Here is a 15,834-nt window from a genome sequence, read left to right as displayed (position 1 = left end):
ATAGCACCCCGCTTATGGGAAATGCCCTTTGATTCCTTGGTGTATATACATCTAATATGAGAAATTTTTAAAAAAGTAAAACAGAATTTAGAAGCTTTTTTAGAATAAACATGACTTTCTTTTGCACTACTTCCTCTGTCCCTCGTCTTACATTATGAGACAGAGGGAGTAGTATATATATCTTTTCAAGAATAAAAAACCAGGGTTGACTTTAGGTAAGAAAACAAAAATTATTGCTATTACAGGTCACCATTCACGCTATTTTGGCTTTTGGCCGAAATTTTTGTATTTTTCTAAAAAGAAGTCAATGGGTTTTTTCTTTTTATGGATTTTTTTACTAGTACAATGGGAGGTCAGGTTTATTTCAATTTTTTTCTGAATTTTTATTTAATTACTATTTTTCCTATACAGGGTGTATATACACCCATGGACCAAACGTTCTTGTCCCCCTCTTATACTTTTTTCTAGCCAGGTTTCTTAGTTCATGCCTCGCTACAATGTACTTCCTCCGTCCGGAATTACTTATCAGAGAAATGGATAAAAATGGATATGTGGCATCGCCGATCAATTTGTTGGTGGAGGCTCGAGCATGGTCGATGTAATGCTATTTAGTTTGGGGGTAGAGGAGATGAGATATGAACAAACATTGACATCGCGGCAAAGAAGGAGAATGCTTTGGTCGATAGTATATAAGAACATGTCTAGAGGCTGTCGAGGCGAGGCTTGATGGTTGCACATATATGTAGGCATGCCAATCTCTCGACAATATCTATGAACAACAATGGTACACCTCTCCAGATCTTATATCTTTTTATCGGATTGAGTAGCCAAACTAAAGGTCGTCATAACCACCTCTTGTGGTTACATTGTTGCAAAAAGGATCTAGATCCTCATCTCCACCCATTGCAGATGTTATGAGAAGCGAACTGAGCATGGCTTAGCTGGTTATGTTCCTTGCGGTGGAATCAGTTCATCATAGCTTTCCTGCAATGTGTATTTAGTGGGAGGAAACATTCCCATCGACTAGGAGACGCCTGTGGTGGCTTCGTCAATCATTCATGAGATAAGTGTATGTGCATTTATATGAGAGTTTGTGTTTAAAAAAAGATGTTATGAGAACAAGACAGTCGAAAATTGAGCAACCACTTCAGCATTATGCGTGGGTTCGTAGAATTTTGCGGCAATACTCTATCCGCGGTAAATTATACGATGTATAATACGTGTACTAATCGACTATGAAGCAAAATGGAATGCATTATTACAATCTTGCCCCTACTATTTCCATAAATAAATACTACACGTCATATATTTCCATAAATAATTTTGAGCCGACTAAGGTTTTTCCTCTTTCTCTTGCAGCCAAGTCTAAGTCGACCGAGATTTCAATTCAGCATTATTTGTGTGTGGGGAGCTGCAAGCTCATGTAGAAACCTTATTCCACATAAAAAAAAGAACTCATGTGGAAACAAAAAAAAATATGGAAAAAAGAAGAAGAAGAAAAAGCCTCTTTTTGGGTGCTAAATAAATACTCCCAACCTCCTCCACCCCATAAAAAAAGAGGAACCAACCCCCTCCCCTCCCAGGTCCTCACTACAGTACCCTTTTTCGGTGGGCGTGCAGCCTGCAGCGTGCGGCGTGCGCGTGCGAGCGAGAGAGAGAGAGAAAAAAAAGGAGGCGCCTTCCGTTGCATGTGAGCGGAGCGGAGCGGAGGGGCGGAAGAGCAGAGCAGCGGAGCGCGGCGCGGGGCCATGTCGATCGCGCTGAAGAGCGGGCCCGGGCTGGCCGGCGGCGGCCGGTTCGGCCGCGCCGCGCGCTGCGGCGCCTACGCCTCGCCGCCGGCCTCGGGCGGGCGCGGCGGCTCGTCGGGGGGCCGGGACAGCGACAGCCCGGCGGCGGCGGCGCAGTGGGAGTGGGACGGCGAGGAGGTCGAGGGCGGCGACGGCGAGGTGCAGAGCAACTACAAGGGGCCCTTCGACACCATGGACGCGCTCAACGAGGCCCTGCCCTTCAGGTGAGCGCCCCCTCCCCCGCTTCCTCACTTCCCCCCTCCCCCCAGGCCCGCCAAGGAGCGCGGATCTTGGGTCTCGGTCGGCGGCCGGCGTTTCTTGGCCGCTCCGTCGAGCGATTCGTGGGTAATGTGGGCGGCCGCGGCCGTTCTTGGTCCCGCCCCGCGTGTTCCCCGTGCGGAAATGCTGGGGGTTCCCTCGGCCGTCCGGACCGGCGCGACGGTTCTTGATCGGTTTTATAAAGCCGGGGAATGCGCGTTAGGTTCTTATTAGTTCCCCGTCTCTTCTTGGGTTGTCTTGAAGTGATTTCAGCGAGGTAATTTAGTTCCCGATCCTCGGGCCCGTGCTTCTGTTAGCGAATTTGGGGATTTCCTTGTCGGTCTTGGATAATCTGAGCTCGTTTAGCGTTCTGGGTGGTTCTTGCTGGTGCCTTGGCCCTTTGCGACCAATGTGGTTGGGGGGATTAGGCTCTGATATTGTAGGTGGTGTTCATTACGACCAACGGCACCGCACCGCACCATGTGTGCTCTTTGGTCCTTGGACTAGTACATAGTTTCACCGGCATTGATGCCTTTAATTGAACTAATTTGTGAATGCTGAGTTTCCTTTGACTTGTGAAGCTGGGACAGTGTGAGATTGAAAGGTTTCAGTGAATAGACTGGATATTTTGTGTGTAGTAATGTTTTGGTGCTTATTGCTTTGGATACCTTTTGTGTATGCTTTGGTTACTTGTCTTAGGAAAGCTGACACTGCTTTTATCTAATTATTAAGTTCTTGGTGTCTTCCTTTTAATCTTAGAATGCCAGTCATATGTGTTTGTCCAGACTCTACACTCTACAGAAAGATTGAATCTCCAGTTCTTCATAGTTCATGGCTGTTCATTGTGTATTTAATTATATATAGCATATAAGGGGCAGTACTGCTGAACCTGAATAGTGTATCAGGTGTCTGTGTAGTATCGGCCTGCTTACTGTGCCCTGCCTAGTGTTACGTTCAGGCCCATTAGTAGTTTGCTGGAAAGCTGTGGTAATTATGCTTATGTGACGTCGCATCGTACATATCGTGCTCTTGCAGAATTTTGATTGTTTTGTGTCGTCAAAATGGATGCTCATTTTAGTAATGAAATTTGTTCTGTTAGTAAGACAATCCTGTACATAGATTCAACTTTGCCAAAAGTAATGCACAATCCATTCTGCATGTTCGCTGTGATCAATTAGATTAAAAGGTCTATAATATTGGTTTTCGGTAACCCCGCAGCATTACTTATTGATACTTACAAATGGTAGGCACAGCTCTCTGATACAGTGATGTCGTTGGTTGCTATACTTTCAATTAACCATCTGAATATGATTCATTCCTCTGTTTGTGTATACATAAACCTGAATGCATTCATTTATCTTATCAGGATGCTTATCATATTTTTACTCTTATTAAGTCTCTTGAGGGCAAAAAATGGGCACGCTAACTTTTCGCATGTAATCTAGGGATCAGCCTTAGTTTCTCTTTAATTTTCTACAGTACTATGATCTTGGTACGCTTATTTACTAGTTTAATGGTACTCGTTGGCTCTTGCCATCAGCAAATGTGCGTAGATGCTGTAGGATCAAGGTGGTGATCAAGTCATGTGCAAACAGGGCGCAATTCGATGTATCTTAACACAGGAACGCGATCATTAAACATATAGCACGATCTTCTTTCACATGCTTTTGTCAGGTAGCTCATTGTATATGTTAAGTATTTGTGGAACTGTGTCATTAAAATACTCAGTGATTTGTCTATGTTGTTGATCTGGCAACTTAATTTTGTCTTTTGGTTACCCGTGAGCAGCCTGGAGATTGTTCTTGTCTATAAATTCTTGCACTTATCAGATAATATCTTAGTCGAGAGACTTTATGCGTCATGATATTTACAGATCTTCCACTTTGCTGAGCAACCTTCTTCTGTATGGCAGGAAAGGAGTATCCAAGTTCTACAATGGCAAGTCCGGATCTTTTACGAAGCCCCCAGTTGCTGTGATCCCATCTCCCCCACCGGTGAAGGGCCTTCCGAAGCCAGAAACCCCATCCCCCAGGAAGCGCAAAGGTCTTCTCCCATTCAGTTTCAAGTGGGGCAAAGCACAGAGCAAAGAGGTGTACCCTGAAGATGATGTAGTGGACAGCCCCACGACTTGCAGGAGGATGACATTGTCTCCGGCCGCCACAAGCAGCTCAGGGAGCAACAGCGGCAGCGATGATGAAGCTCAGAAGCTGCCTTCCCGGCGCTCGCACAGGAAGCCTGGCAACGCCATGGGCGCCTATGCTTCCCCACCTGCTCCTCGTCCACCGGAGCTGCTGTTCCCAGCCCACACAAGATCTCAGTCGATGCTTGAGCTGCAGGACGTATCGGAGTCGACCGCCATGGTCTCCCCCAGGGACAAGCGCCGGAAGAACTAGTGAAGGCACCGGGCCACCTGGGCGTCGCTCTGTCAGTCCTCCTCCTCCAGCCACTGGCGTCCATTTTAGACTGCGGAATCCAGTGGGCGACGAACGGTGCCCTGATGCTTGCGGTGCGCGGGCGATGATGCTTTTTGGCGAGGTCAAATGGACCCGAATGTTGATAGAGATCTGGAAGCGTTCTCTTTCCTTTTTTCTATAGCTGTTGCTGGACACATACAAATGAACATCTGAGAAACTGGTGCCGAGTAGCAGTCCTCAGCGGGCTCTCATGTATTGCTTGCTGTCTTGAGCTGTAAATGCTGGATTTGTGCTCTTGTGGACTGACTATTACTAATTCAATCATGTTGCCCTCACTCACTGTTACCCTCTCCGTCCCTGTATCTATATGTGTGGCACTGTTGGTTTTCCGTTTTCGTTGCGGCCTCTGCTGCAAACAAACTTTGTTTGAGCTGTTGGAAATGCCAAAGAGAAGAAGACATGAAGTTGAGAAGGAAGATGAAGCTGAATCAAGGGCAAAGGACTGGCTCAAATGGTTTCACAAGACTGGCTGGAACTGAATTTTCAGTTCAGGCTCATCAATTCCATTTGGCCCAGGCAGGCTCTACAGAAACCTCAGATGCTTCCTATTTGGGCTAAACAGTGTGCTCTGCGAACGGCATTTGCTCGTGCATATGCAACAAAATTTCCAAAAGAAAATCCCTTGGTTGATCAACAACATTCCACTGATCCTTGGTTGTCGCTGGCATTAGCTCGGTAAGAGCTTGATTTCTTCAGCATTGGCATGAACAGTTGGCTCTGCTTTGAATAGTTTCTCAGATTTGTACATTGATATGCCTTACATTTCTAGTGTTGGTACCTAGAATTGTGTTTATAAGTGGTGGTACATTTTAGCTTTATGGAAGTTATTTGGCCTTCAGAAACCAGGTTGTGCGTAAACTGTCGGCAGATCATGGAATCTTGTTATTTGCAGTTTGCCATTAGTTGCAGTTGAACGATGAGTTTATGCAGAAATAAAGTTGTTTGTCCGAACGGCATTTGCTTCTCAGGGAGGATGCTGGTTGGTATCAAATGCATCTGATAGTTTTTTGTAGCTTGACAAGAGACTAGACTCTTCGCATTTCTGATGCCATGAACCTATTTTATCCTCATCGTGCCCATACCTCATGGTACTCATTTTTTTTTTCCCATTTATATTTGTATTTAGTCTTGAGCTGTGATCGAGTGGACTGCAGTTATAGGGCTGATCCATTTTTGTTTCTACTATCTGAGTTTGCCATTAGTTGCAGTTGAACGATGAGTTTATACAGAAATAAAGTTGTTTGTCCGAACTGTATTTGCTTCTCAGGGAGGATGCTGGTTGGTATCAAATGCATCTGATAGTTTTGGAAGTTTAGTGGTACCTGTTGCAGTTAGGTAGAAATACCCTTCATTAGGTAATAATTCCTTTGGGGATTTTTTTTTTTGAAGTTTAGTGCTTAGTGTTCTATTGGATATATATGTTCTCTTTCATGTCAAATCACATCAAAACTACTAACTTACTAAGTGCGTATTATCTTTGGAATGAGCTTAATATAGGTTTTCTCTTACCGCGGGTCATCGGATACAACTTCTGTGATTCAGAGAAAATCCAATTTCACTACATTGATCTTTTTTAAGTTAATTGTACAAGACCTTGTTCACAACAAGCAGTACTCATATTTACACCAGGATCATTCATTTGTTTTCACTTAGCAACCAGCTTAAGAGGGATCAGTAAAATTGCTGATCGTCTGGGTTACTTGCTGTCACTACCTCAAGACCAACTCAGAAGGCCAACCTTTGTGACACTTATGTATTTCTCATTTCTATAGATAAATATATTCTGCAATGAAACTTGTAAATAAAGATTAAAAAACATGTCCAGCTAGTTCTTAATCTAGACCAGAGCAAACAAACAAAGTAATGTACAGACTACAGAGCAGAGGCATAAACCTACAAGAAAAATCATGCAACTACTCCACGGTGCATTCCTTGGGGAGCCCCGACCACCTGTACCGCTGGACGTCCTTGCAGTAGTCGTAGATCATGTGCGCGTCGCGCGCCCGCCGCAGCGCCGCCGCGTCCAGGCCCCGGTCGAACCACGTCGACCCCGGCGGCTCGTCGCCGCACCACGCCACCCCCGGCGACGGCCGGCACCAGGACACGCGGAGGTTGCGGTAGTGCGCGAAGAAGGGCGCCTCCGACCAGTCCGTCTTGACGCGGCCGCCCTGCGTCGCCCAGTCGTCGGCGTTCCAGAGGCTCCCGTGCAGCCGCATCTTCTGCCACGTCGGGAACGCCACCCCGTGCTCCTCCTTGTTCCTGAAGCTCCGGATCGGCACGCCGTCCACCAGGATCGTGATGCGCTTGGGGTTCCAGTCGATGGAGTAGGTGTGGAAGTCGGCGGCGGGGTCGAACCAGAGGCGGAACTGCTCCTCGCGGTTGCCCACGCCGTTGGCGAAGATGTTGGTGTGGAGCGTGTAGGGCTCGCCGGTCACGTTGCCCAGGAACTCCAGGTCCACCTCGTCGTGGTAGTCCCACGGCACGTCCTCCGGCATCAGCTGCACGCACCGATCGCATTCTTAATAATTCGCCACCGACGTGTAAACGCGGGGCACGGTGACCGCGCCCTGACATGGCGTATCGGCGTGGCGGCGGTCGGAGATCGATCGACGGACTTACGTAGAGCGTGGTGACCGTGCCGGCGGAGTTGTCGGGGACGAGCATGAGGTCGACGTCGAAGCGGGCGTAGAGGAACGCCTCCTTGGAGTGGAACCCCGAGCCGTGGGTCTGGTCGAGGCAGAGCGCGAGGATCTCGTCGTCGCCGGCGTCGTCCATGTAGAAGAAGCTGTGGTCGTCGCCCCACACGATCTCGATGTCATCGTACATGTACGCCATGGCCATCTGATCCATGACCACCACCAGCAACATGGCCACCAGCAGCACGGAATGCCAACAAGAAGAAGACGGCAACGACGACGCCATGGCTAGCTAATTGACACGATCTCTCCCTTCCTTCCTTCTTCTTCTTCCTCCTCCTGTGCCCTCCATACGATCAAGATTTGAATTTATAACGCGCATGCGGAAGATGGAGAGATGATGAAACGGGGAAGGGGTCGATTAGTTGGAGGAACATGCCACGTTCTTGAGAATGTTTCTGCCAGGGGCATCGCATGTTAGGATCCATGGAATGTTGGGCTGGCTCGCTCAATTTGCCTTATTTGGGGCTTGTTATTGGATAATAACACGGCCTCGTTCATACTACCACGGAGCTTGATTATTTCCATGGCCTCCCGCTGGCCTCGCTACCTACCTAACCTACCTGCATGCCACCTGCACAACCTACCTTCCAATGCGCCATGCTGCCCATGCACAGATGCACGAGCGGGGAGGTTGCCTGGTCAACTAAAAATGCGCTCTTATTTTTCTTTCCATCGCCCAGCACGACGCAACGTTCAGTCAAAACCAAACGGCAGTGTAGCAGTGTTGACCCGACCAGGCCCGATCGAACGGCAAGCAATGGCGCGAAATCGAGGGACGCTCGGGAGGGAGGGTCGCCCAGCCACCTTATAGGTTAGAGTACGGTGTGCTACTCGATCGCGCTATGCAGGCAGACTGTGTCGTCACATCACCAGACAGAGGGAGGTGCTCCAGAAGACATTGTCATTGACATCAACATCGAGCAAGGGGGCGGGTCGGCCGGCTCCAGCGCCAGCGCCTCTCTCAGACAGTACCATGCTCATCCTCCATGAGGATGACAAGGACGGCCAGCTGCTGGACAAGCAAAATAAGTGGATAAAGGATATGCGTGGGTGGCTTATGTTGCCGGCGTCGACGCTGGCGTACCAACCAGTGATGACTCTCCCGGGCGGGTTCTGGCAAGATGACAAGGATTCGCCATATGGGACTAAAGGGTCGTTACTAATGCCCTAGCCCTTTAGTCCCGGTTCTTACACGAACCGGGACAGATGGGCCTCCACGTGGCCGGTGCGGCGAGCCCAGGCAGGAGGGCCTTTGGTCCCGGTTGGTGTCACTAACCGGAACTAATAGGCATCCACGTGTCAGCATTTCAGGGGCTGGGGCTTTTTTTTTGAGGGGGGGGGGGGGTTGGGGGTTTTGGGGGGTTAATTTAGGTGTTTCATATATTGTGTTAGCTAGCTAATTAATAGAGAGAAGTGTCCTCTCTTATCTCCGTGCTTGGTCGACGCTACGTACTATATACGTATAGAGAGGACTAGACACGCTAGCTAGTAAGAAAATAAAGAAAACAGAAGATCGTCATGAACATATGCATACAGAGAGAAGTGATATCGACCACCTCTCCTTCTCCGAGAGATTGGTCGAACAACAAGTTCTCGTATATCTATCCGACAGTACTGGCTACATATATACAATAATTATCTCTTACGATATAATCTCCTAATTATATACGAAGTCAAGGTCCACATGGTATCCTCCGTCTTCAGCGATCACGTGGTCAAGGAAGAATGCCGCCAATTCCTCTTGAATTGCTCGCATACGATCTGGTGCTAGGAGTTCATCCCGCATCTGAAAGATCTAATTTGAAGAAGGGGGTCAATACATATATATATGAATAAATGAAACTCAACACAAATGATGGTAATAAAATAAAATTGTGAATATTATTGCTTACGCACTTCATATTGTTCGTCAAAGTAGCCCCGCTCACAGGTCGTGTGGCGGATGGACTCGCAAACGTAGTATCCACAGAAATCATTCCATTGTTCCTGCCACAACCACTTTACAAGAAATAGAGGTCAATCAAACTGATAAGCAAGCATGCTAAATGGTATTGATGAAACTAGCGCTTGAATCACTAGGAGATGCGCGGAACATGCTACTATAGTACTTACTTTCGGGTGTCTAAATTGCAGCTTCTTCGGCAGTCCCGGAGCTTTTTTGGTGAATTTTCTCCAAACCCTGCCAGACAAAGAAAACAATTACTTGATATCAAGAAATGAACAAAGTTGTTGATATGATGGATAATGATCGATTTAACTTACTTCTCGAGCATTTGAGTAATGTCCGCATAGTCCTGAGGATCTTTTCGTCTCGAGTCTAAGACAGTTACTACTCCCTGCTCAAGCTTAATCTCTAGGAGAATATAGTGAAGCTGCGCACGCATGCATAAGTCATCAATTACATTACTATAACCTGGACTAATAAGGGAAACCGAATATGCACAAGATAGTAACACTCACTTGAAGTTGTAAGGAAAGAGTATTATATCTTTGTTTTCATTTATTACCAACGATCGTAGCAAGTTGGCCTCGGTATTTTCGGCATGATATTTAACCTCAGTTGCATTTATGAGATTTGTGTTAATGAATCCAATATCACCGATTTGTCTTTTCTTCAATTCGGCGATCTTCAATCTGCATAATATAGTGAGGATAATTATAAATACATGCAATGAAAGAGCTGACCTATATAAAGAGACTTAATGACAGAAGTAGTACTACTTACAGACAGTAGCAAGTGACTGTTGATTTATCGAGGGCCTTTTGATTGAAAAAGAACTCCTCAAATGGAACATTCAACAGTTCAATTCCAACGAGGTCATGCTCCTCTTTAACTCTCAGCATCAAAGTATCCCTCCCCCAGACTCTCTGCAGGTTTTCATGTACCAATCATGTAATCTTCGCATCATCGTTGTTAGAGATCTTTCATCTTTGACGAGAGGCTTCCCGTAATGGTATTTGTGTTCGTCCACCTCCAAGAAATCATAATGTACATCATCGGGCAGGTAATCTCCAAGATTGCTATAACCGGCCACCATCCTCGGATCATTAGCGACGATGTCGCTAGACACCTTGAGCGGGGGGCACGATTGGTTCGCTTGTTCGCCGAGCTGGGCAATTTTTTCCCAGCTCGTCGTTCTTTTAATCTTTGATCACTGACAGTACTTCCCGACCGCTCCGCTTCGACAAATGTCTTTGCAATAATGCGCTCATAGTTGCCTTTCGGCGGAGACTTTGGTGGTTTTGTCAGGGCAGCCAGAGTGCGCTTCCCTTTCACCGGATCTACCTTCTCCTCCGGAGGTGGATGTTTCTTTGCTTTCACCCCTTCAAAGAAGTTCGTCACTTCGGCTCGCACGATCTTCGTGGTTTCCTCCTCGGTCCTCTCGTATGGTAACTTCTCTGGAGTCTTCAGAGAAGGACCAAATCTATATTGCCTCCCGCCTCTGGCTGTACTGCTAGACGCCGGCAGAGCAGACGGAGCGGCTGCGGCTGTCTTCTTTCCTTGCTTACGAGGCGGAGGAGAAGGACTACGACGCGCCGGAGCAGCCGGAGCGGCGGCGGGTCTCTTCCGCCCTTGCTGACGAGGCGGAGAAGGAGGTGGCTGGCTGCTCGGGCGCGCCGGCGCAGGCGGAGAAGGAGGCGGAGTGCCGCCACGTGCCGGAGAAGGAGGCTGGGTGCCCTGATCACTCGCCGGAGGAGGAGGCGGAGTGCCGCCACGCGCCGGAGAAGGAGGCTGAGTGCCCTGATCACTCGCCGGAGGAGGAGGCGGAGTGCCCTTACTCGCCGGAGGCGTCCAGTTCGGAAGGTTGATGAGCTCCTTCCGCCATAGGCATGGAGTCTTCAGAGCAGAACCCAGCCGAGTCTCCCCTTCACCGGTAGGGTGGTCAAGCTGGAGGTCCTTAAATCCCTCCGTTATTTCGTCCACCGTCACCCTAGCATATCCTTCTGGAATCGGACGACAGTGAAAAGTTGCGCTGGGTTCAGGAGGTCGAACAGAGCCGACAGCCGCCTTGACTTTGAAGTTCTCCCATCGCGTCATAAGGTGGCAATGTTGAGACTCCGTGATAGCATCCACGGGGTAGCTAGCAAGAGCCGTCAAGACATGCTCCGGCTGAAGCAGCTCGGTGGAAGCCACGCTGCTTCTCCGCTGAGATGGCGGGGTAGCTTCGGGGGTAGTTTCGGCAGGTCGATTGCTGCGAGCTACGTCTCGTTCCTCTAGCGCTTGAACCCTTTCGTGCAGCTTCTGAATTTGGGTCTGCTCCACTTTTTTCCTCCTCTCCTGGCATTTGTAACCACCTGCGTCCGGAAAACCAGCCTTCCACTGCAGCAATTCCAGTACGGTACCGAGCTTTGTGTTGCCATCTTCGCAATTGGGGTACAACCCTTTTTTGTGATCCTCTAACATGCGATCCAATTTCAGCTTCTCCTTTTGACTTTCGCATTGCGTCCTTGCATCGACAATGACCCGGCGGAGATCATCATCATCGGGCACTGGTTCCTCTTGATCTTCAGGAGCTTCCCCCTTGCAGCATCATTGGGCACATCGTCTGGTTCCTCTTGATCTTCAGCAGCTTCCCCCATTGCAGCATCACCGTATTCAGGGGGCACATAGTTGTCATCATCCTCTTCTTCTTCGCCGTCTTCCATCATAACCCCTATTTCTCCGTGCCTCGTCCAAACATTATAGTGTGGCATGAAACCCTTGTAAAGCAGGTGGGTGTGAAGGATTTTCCGGTCAGAGTAAGACTTCGTATTCCCACATTTAGGGCATGGACAACACATAAAACCATTCTGCTTGTTTGCCTCAGCCACTTCGAGAAAATCATGCACGCCCTTAATGTACTCGGAGGTGTGTCTGTCACCGTACATCCATTGTCGGTTCATCTGCGTGCATTATATATAATTAAGTGTGTCAAAAACCATTACGGAACATCATGAATAGATAATTAAGTGACCAAATTAATAGAAGTTCATCATCACATTAAAACCAAAGTACATACATAGTACTCATCTAACAACATATAGCTCTCCAGAGCATCTAATTAATTAAACCATACATTGAAACTATGTAAAACATTTCAATGCGAAAACAAATGCGATCATAATCGCAACCAAGGTAACAATTGATCCAACGGCATAATGATACCAAGCCTCGGTATGAATGGCATATTTTCTAATCTTTCTAATCTTCAAGCGCATTGCATCCATCTTGATCTTGTGATCATCGACGACATCCGCAACATGCAACTTCAATATCATCTTCTCCTCCTCAATTTTTTTTATTTTTTTCTTCAAGAAATTGTTTTTTTCTTCAACTAAATTTAACCTCTCGACAATAGGGTCGGTTGGAATTTCCGGTTCACATACCTCCTAGATAAATAAAATCTATGTCATGTTGGTTGGCATAATTTTCATAAACAATAAATGAACCAATAGTTATAAAGATAATATATACCACATCCGAATCATAGACAGGACGAGGGCCGACGGGGGCGGATACCAAAACCATCGCACTATATAATAACAAGCAATAAAATAGTAAGAAAATTAGACAAGTACCGATCTAAAGTAAGAATTTTTTTCTTTCAGAAAGAAGATAAGAACAAGAGGCTCACCACGGTGGTGCCGGCGACGAGATCGGCGCGGGCGATCGACGGCGGTGAAGACGGGAATGGGACGTGATGGGCCGCTAAACCTAGACAAATCTCGAGGAAAATGGAGCTTTGAGGTCGAGCTTCGAGAGGAGAAAGCTTAACTAGTGTGGCTCGGGCATTTCATCGAACACCTCATGTGCATAGGAGGTGAGCTAGAGCACCACAAAGCCCTCCCCTCGCCGGCCAGAGAAAAACATAGCACTGGAGTGCTCTGCTCGCGGGCGAGGGGTATATATAGGCACCTCATTGGTCCCGGTTCGTGCCATGAACCGGGACTAAAGGGCAGCCTGTGGTCCCGGTTCAAGCCACCAACCGGGACCAATGGTGGTGGGCCAGGAGCAAGGCCCATTGGTCCCGGTTCATCCCACCAACCGGGACCAAAGGGGCCAGACGAACCGGGACCAATGCCCCCACGAGGCCCGGCAGGCCCCTGGCCTCACGAACCGGGACCAGTGCCCCCATTGGTCCCGGTTCTGGACTGAACCGGGACTAATGGGCTGACCCGGCCTGAACCAAAGCCCTCTTTTCTACTAGTGAGGGGGGCATATGCCCCCATCCATGTTGGTTTTTGTTTAGTAAATCATTTTATTCAAATTTAAGATGGGCCCTAGGCCGCCACTTGCCATGGCCTAGGGCCGGCCTTGGACGCGGGAGACCCGGTGATGGGCTACAAGTACCTAAATAGTTATGCCTTCCTCACTTCATTATTAATAATGGGGCTTGTCTGCAGTGAGTGTTTCTACGGAACGCATGCCAAGATGACATCGTTGATACTCATCACCCTCGTCAACTTCGCATGTCTCGTCTGCGCCTTCATTTATGGCAGGAACCCGAATTACCCAAGCAACGCCTTCTTAAATCTCCTTGGCCCAGTCATCATCTGCGTCTTTGTCTTCCTCGCAGTCTACATAGGAATGTATGTACATCTATATATGCACCAATTAATCTAACTTCGAACATGTTAGTTTCTATATGATATATAAGCGATGTAATTTTTCTACAAAGCGACAAAGAAATTACTGCGATGCCTGTATCATCTTGCCAATCACTGGTGGTGCCCCGACGAGGAAACGAAACAAGCTGAGTAACGCAGGAAGAGAGCAGCAAAGGACAAGTGCCCTTGCTGCCTGTGTTATGCGCAGTGATAATCTTTTGGCTATTACTCGCATATCAAGTCGTTCGCTGCTACTATCTGACATCATTCTCCAGTTCGTTGCTACTATCTGACAACATTCTCTGGCTCCCCGCTACATTAGCAATACAGAGTATAGAAAACATTATTTAGCTTCATTGTAAATTCTTTCCCTCGCTGTAAAAATTATGCCTAATGGTGTGAATGAAGCTATTATTGTGCTTATACTCAAAAGAGATGAACCAATAAGAGTCACAGATTTTCGTCCAATCAGTCTATGCAATGTCTTGTTAATCGCCTCCAGCCTATGTTGGAAGAGACCATATCCCCGTTTGAGAGTGCCTTTGTCCCTGGGAGACTCATTACAAATAATGCTCTAATAGCTTTCGAGTGTATACATGCCATACATCAGGAAAAGAAACCGGAGAAACAGTTGGATGAAAATCAATTGAGCTTCATTCATATTTCCGTCCAACTACAAGTTGGCAGGTTCAAAACAAAAGTGTGGATGTGTAATGTATGCCCTTCTGTCCTCTGATTGTCCCGCCTCACCTTTTTCTGTTAATGAGCCCACAAAATGCCTTGAGAAACAAAAAAGACAAATTCAGATGTGAAATATCAGGGAAATTTTCATGGCTTGCCTTGGCAACGGGGAAATATCAGGTGCTCCCATGCTCCAACTTAAAAACATTAATTTCAAATGTTTCAAAATCTAGAGAAAATATGAATGCTCACAAGGAATGTTACTACAACGTGTAAAAATTTCAGGTCCAAACTTAAAATGTACATTGAGAAATAAAAAAGACAAATTCAGATGTGAATAGTGTCAAATCTTGCTTTTGTCTTTTTATGACAGTATTCAAGCTAGATTTTACATTTGTTTTCTCAATGTTCATTTAAAGTTTGGACCTGAAATTTTTAGGAGTTGTAGTCACATTCCTTTTGAACATTCACATCTTTTCTAGAATTTTTTGAAACATCTAAAATTGATTTTTGTTAAGTTGAAGCGTGTGGAGCACCCCAAGGATGGGAGCACATGATATTTCCCCCTTGTTATCGTTTTCATACTATCGTATTGAATGATCCAAGTCGATTGCTTGCGGTGCATATAATGCAGACAACTCTAGTTTCTGGTTGGGCTAGTTCAATGTCTTTATACAACTTTAGCAGTTTTTGATCCCTCCGATCCTGTTCTGGATCCAATGTGGAGATAAGGTACGTTTGTAATTCCCTTCATGCCTCGTTTAGGTGGTTGGAGTATTTCAGGAGGAACTGTAATGAAAACGAATCAGTTGACCTTCGCCTAGAGCCTAGGTGATGCTTAAGAGCCCTAGGCGCAGTGTAGGTGTACGTACAATTTTGGCTATCGGAGTCTATTTGAGATATTATATGTGTATCGGTATTGATTGAGAGCATATAAGTGTGTAAGCTATTAGCTACTGCCATGAGAATATGACCCATTTGGCTTGTATGTGCAATATGACAGGATTTATCGCTTGAGTGAGCAATTTGTTTCTTGTCGTGCATAGAGTTCCGTTTATACCATAGACGAGGAGTTTGATCGATGTCTAGCGCCTAAGCATGCCTAAGCAGCTTCTTAGCGTGGCCTTTTCCAACAGTGACTATACATCATAAGCAAATTAAACTCTTTTTTCTTTCTAAGGGATTTTAGGGTACTTTGAGGTTATAAGAGCATCTCCAATAGCTTGTATGTTAGGTTCTAACAAAAAATGACCATATCATCAACCAACAACTTAGCATATAACAACTCTAACATAGTGTATTTAGTTTGTCCAATAGAAGTTGAGAAAATGTATAAGTTTGCTCTCT

At 46.8% G+C, this 15,834-nt stretch overlaps 2 protein-coding genes across 2 annotated transcripts; one reads left to right on the top strand and one right to left on the bottom strand.

Annotated features, from left to right (window-relative positions):
- Positions 1–1,575: 1,575 nt before the first annotated feature.
- LOC109751370 (uncharacterized) lies at positions 1,576–4,794 on the top strand. The gene is made up of 2 exons (XM_020310266.4): positions 1,576–2,011; positions 3,958–4,794. Exons 1-2 carry the CDS (start codon positions 1,749–1,751, stop codon positions 4,436–4,438), a joined length of 744 nt encoding a protein of 247 aa, XP_020165855.1. The 5' UTR covers positions 1,576–1,748; the 3' UTR covers positions 4,439–4,794.
- A 1,108-nt stretch (positions 4,795–5,902) lies between these two features.
- LOC109751358 (xyloglucan endotransglucosylase/hydrolase protein 24-like) lies at positions 5,903–7,722 on the bottom strand. The gene is made up of 2 exons (XM_020310254.4): positions 7,139–7,722; positions 5,903–7,017 (listed from the first exon to the last, which is right to left on the bottom strand). The coding sequence occupies exons 1-2, from the start codon at positions 7,439–7,441 to the stop codon at positions 6,433–6,435; spliced, it is 888 nt and encodes a 295-aa protein (XP_020165843.1). The 5' UTR covers positions 7,442–7,722; the 3' UTR covers positions 5,903–6,432.
- Between the last annotated feature and the right edge of the window lie 8,112 nt (positions 7,723–15,834).

Source organism: Aegilops tauschii, chromosome 6 (assembly GCF_002575655.3).
Source record: "Aegilops tauschii subsp. strangulata cultivar AL8/78 chromosome 6, Aet v6.0, whole genome shotgun sequence".
Classification (NCBI taxonomy): domain Eukaryota; kingdom Viridiplantae; phylum Streptophyta; class Magnoliopsida; order Poales; family Poaceae; genus Aegilops; species Aegilops tauschii.
This window is presented reverse-complemented; position numbering and strand designations above follow the sequence as displayed.

Bases quoted from the DNA above. Each gene is read 5' to 3' on its own strand.
- LOC109751370 (XM_020310266.4), top strand. From the start codon at position 1,749: ATGTCGATCGCGCTGAAGAGCGGGCCCGGGCTGGCCGGCGGCGGCCGG. The intron at 2,012-3,957 runs GTGAGCGCCCCC...TCTGTATGGCAG, and splicing joins AACGAGGCCCTGCCCTTCAG to GAAAGGAGTATCCAAGTTCT.
- LOC109751358 (XM_020310254.4), bottom strand. From the start codon at position 7,441: ATGGCGTCGTCGTTGCCGTCTTCTTCTTGTTGGCATTCCGTGCTGCTG. The intron at 7,018-7,138 runs GTAAGTCCGTCG...CGGTGCGTGCAG, and splicing joins GCACGGTCACCACGCTCTAC to CTGATGCCGGAGGACGTGCC.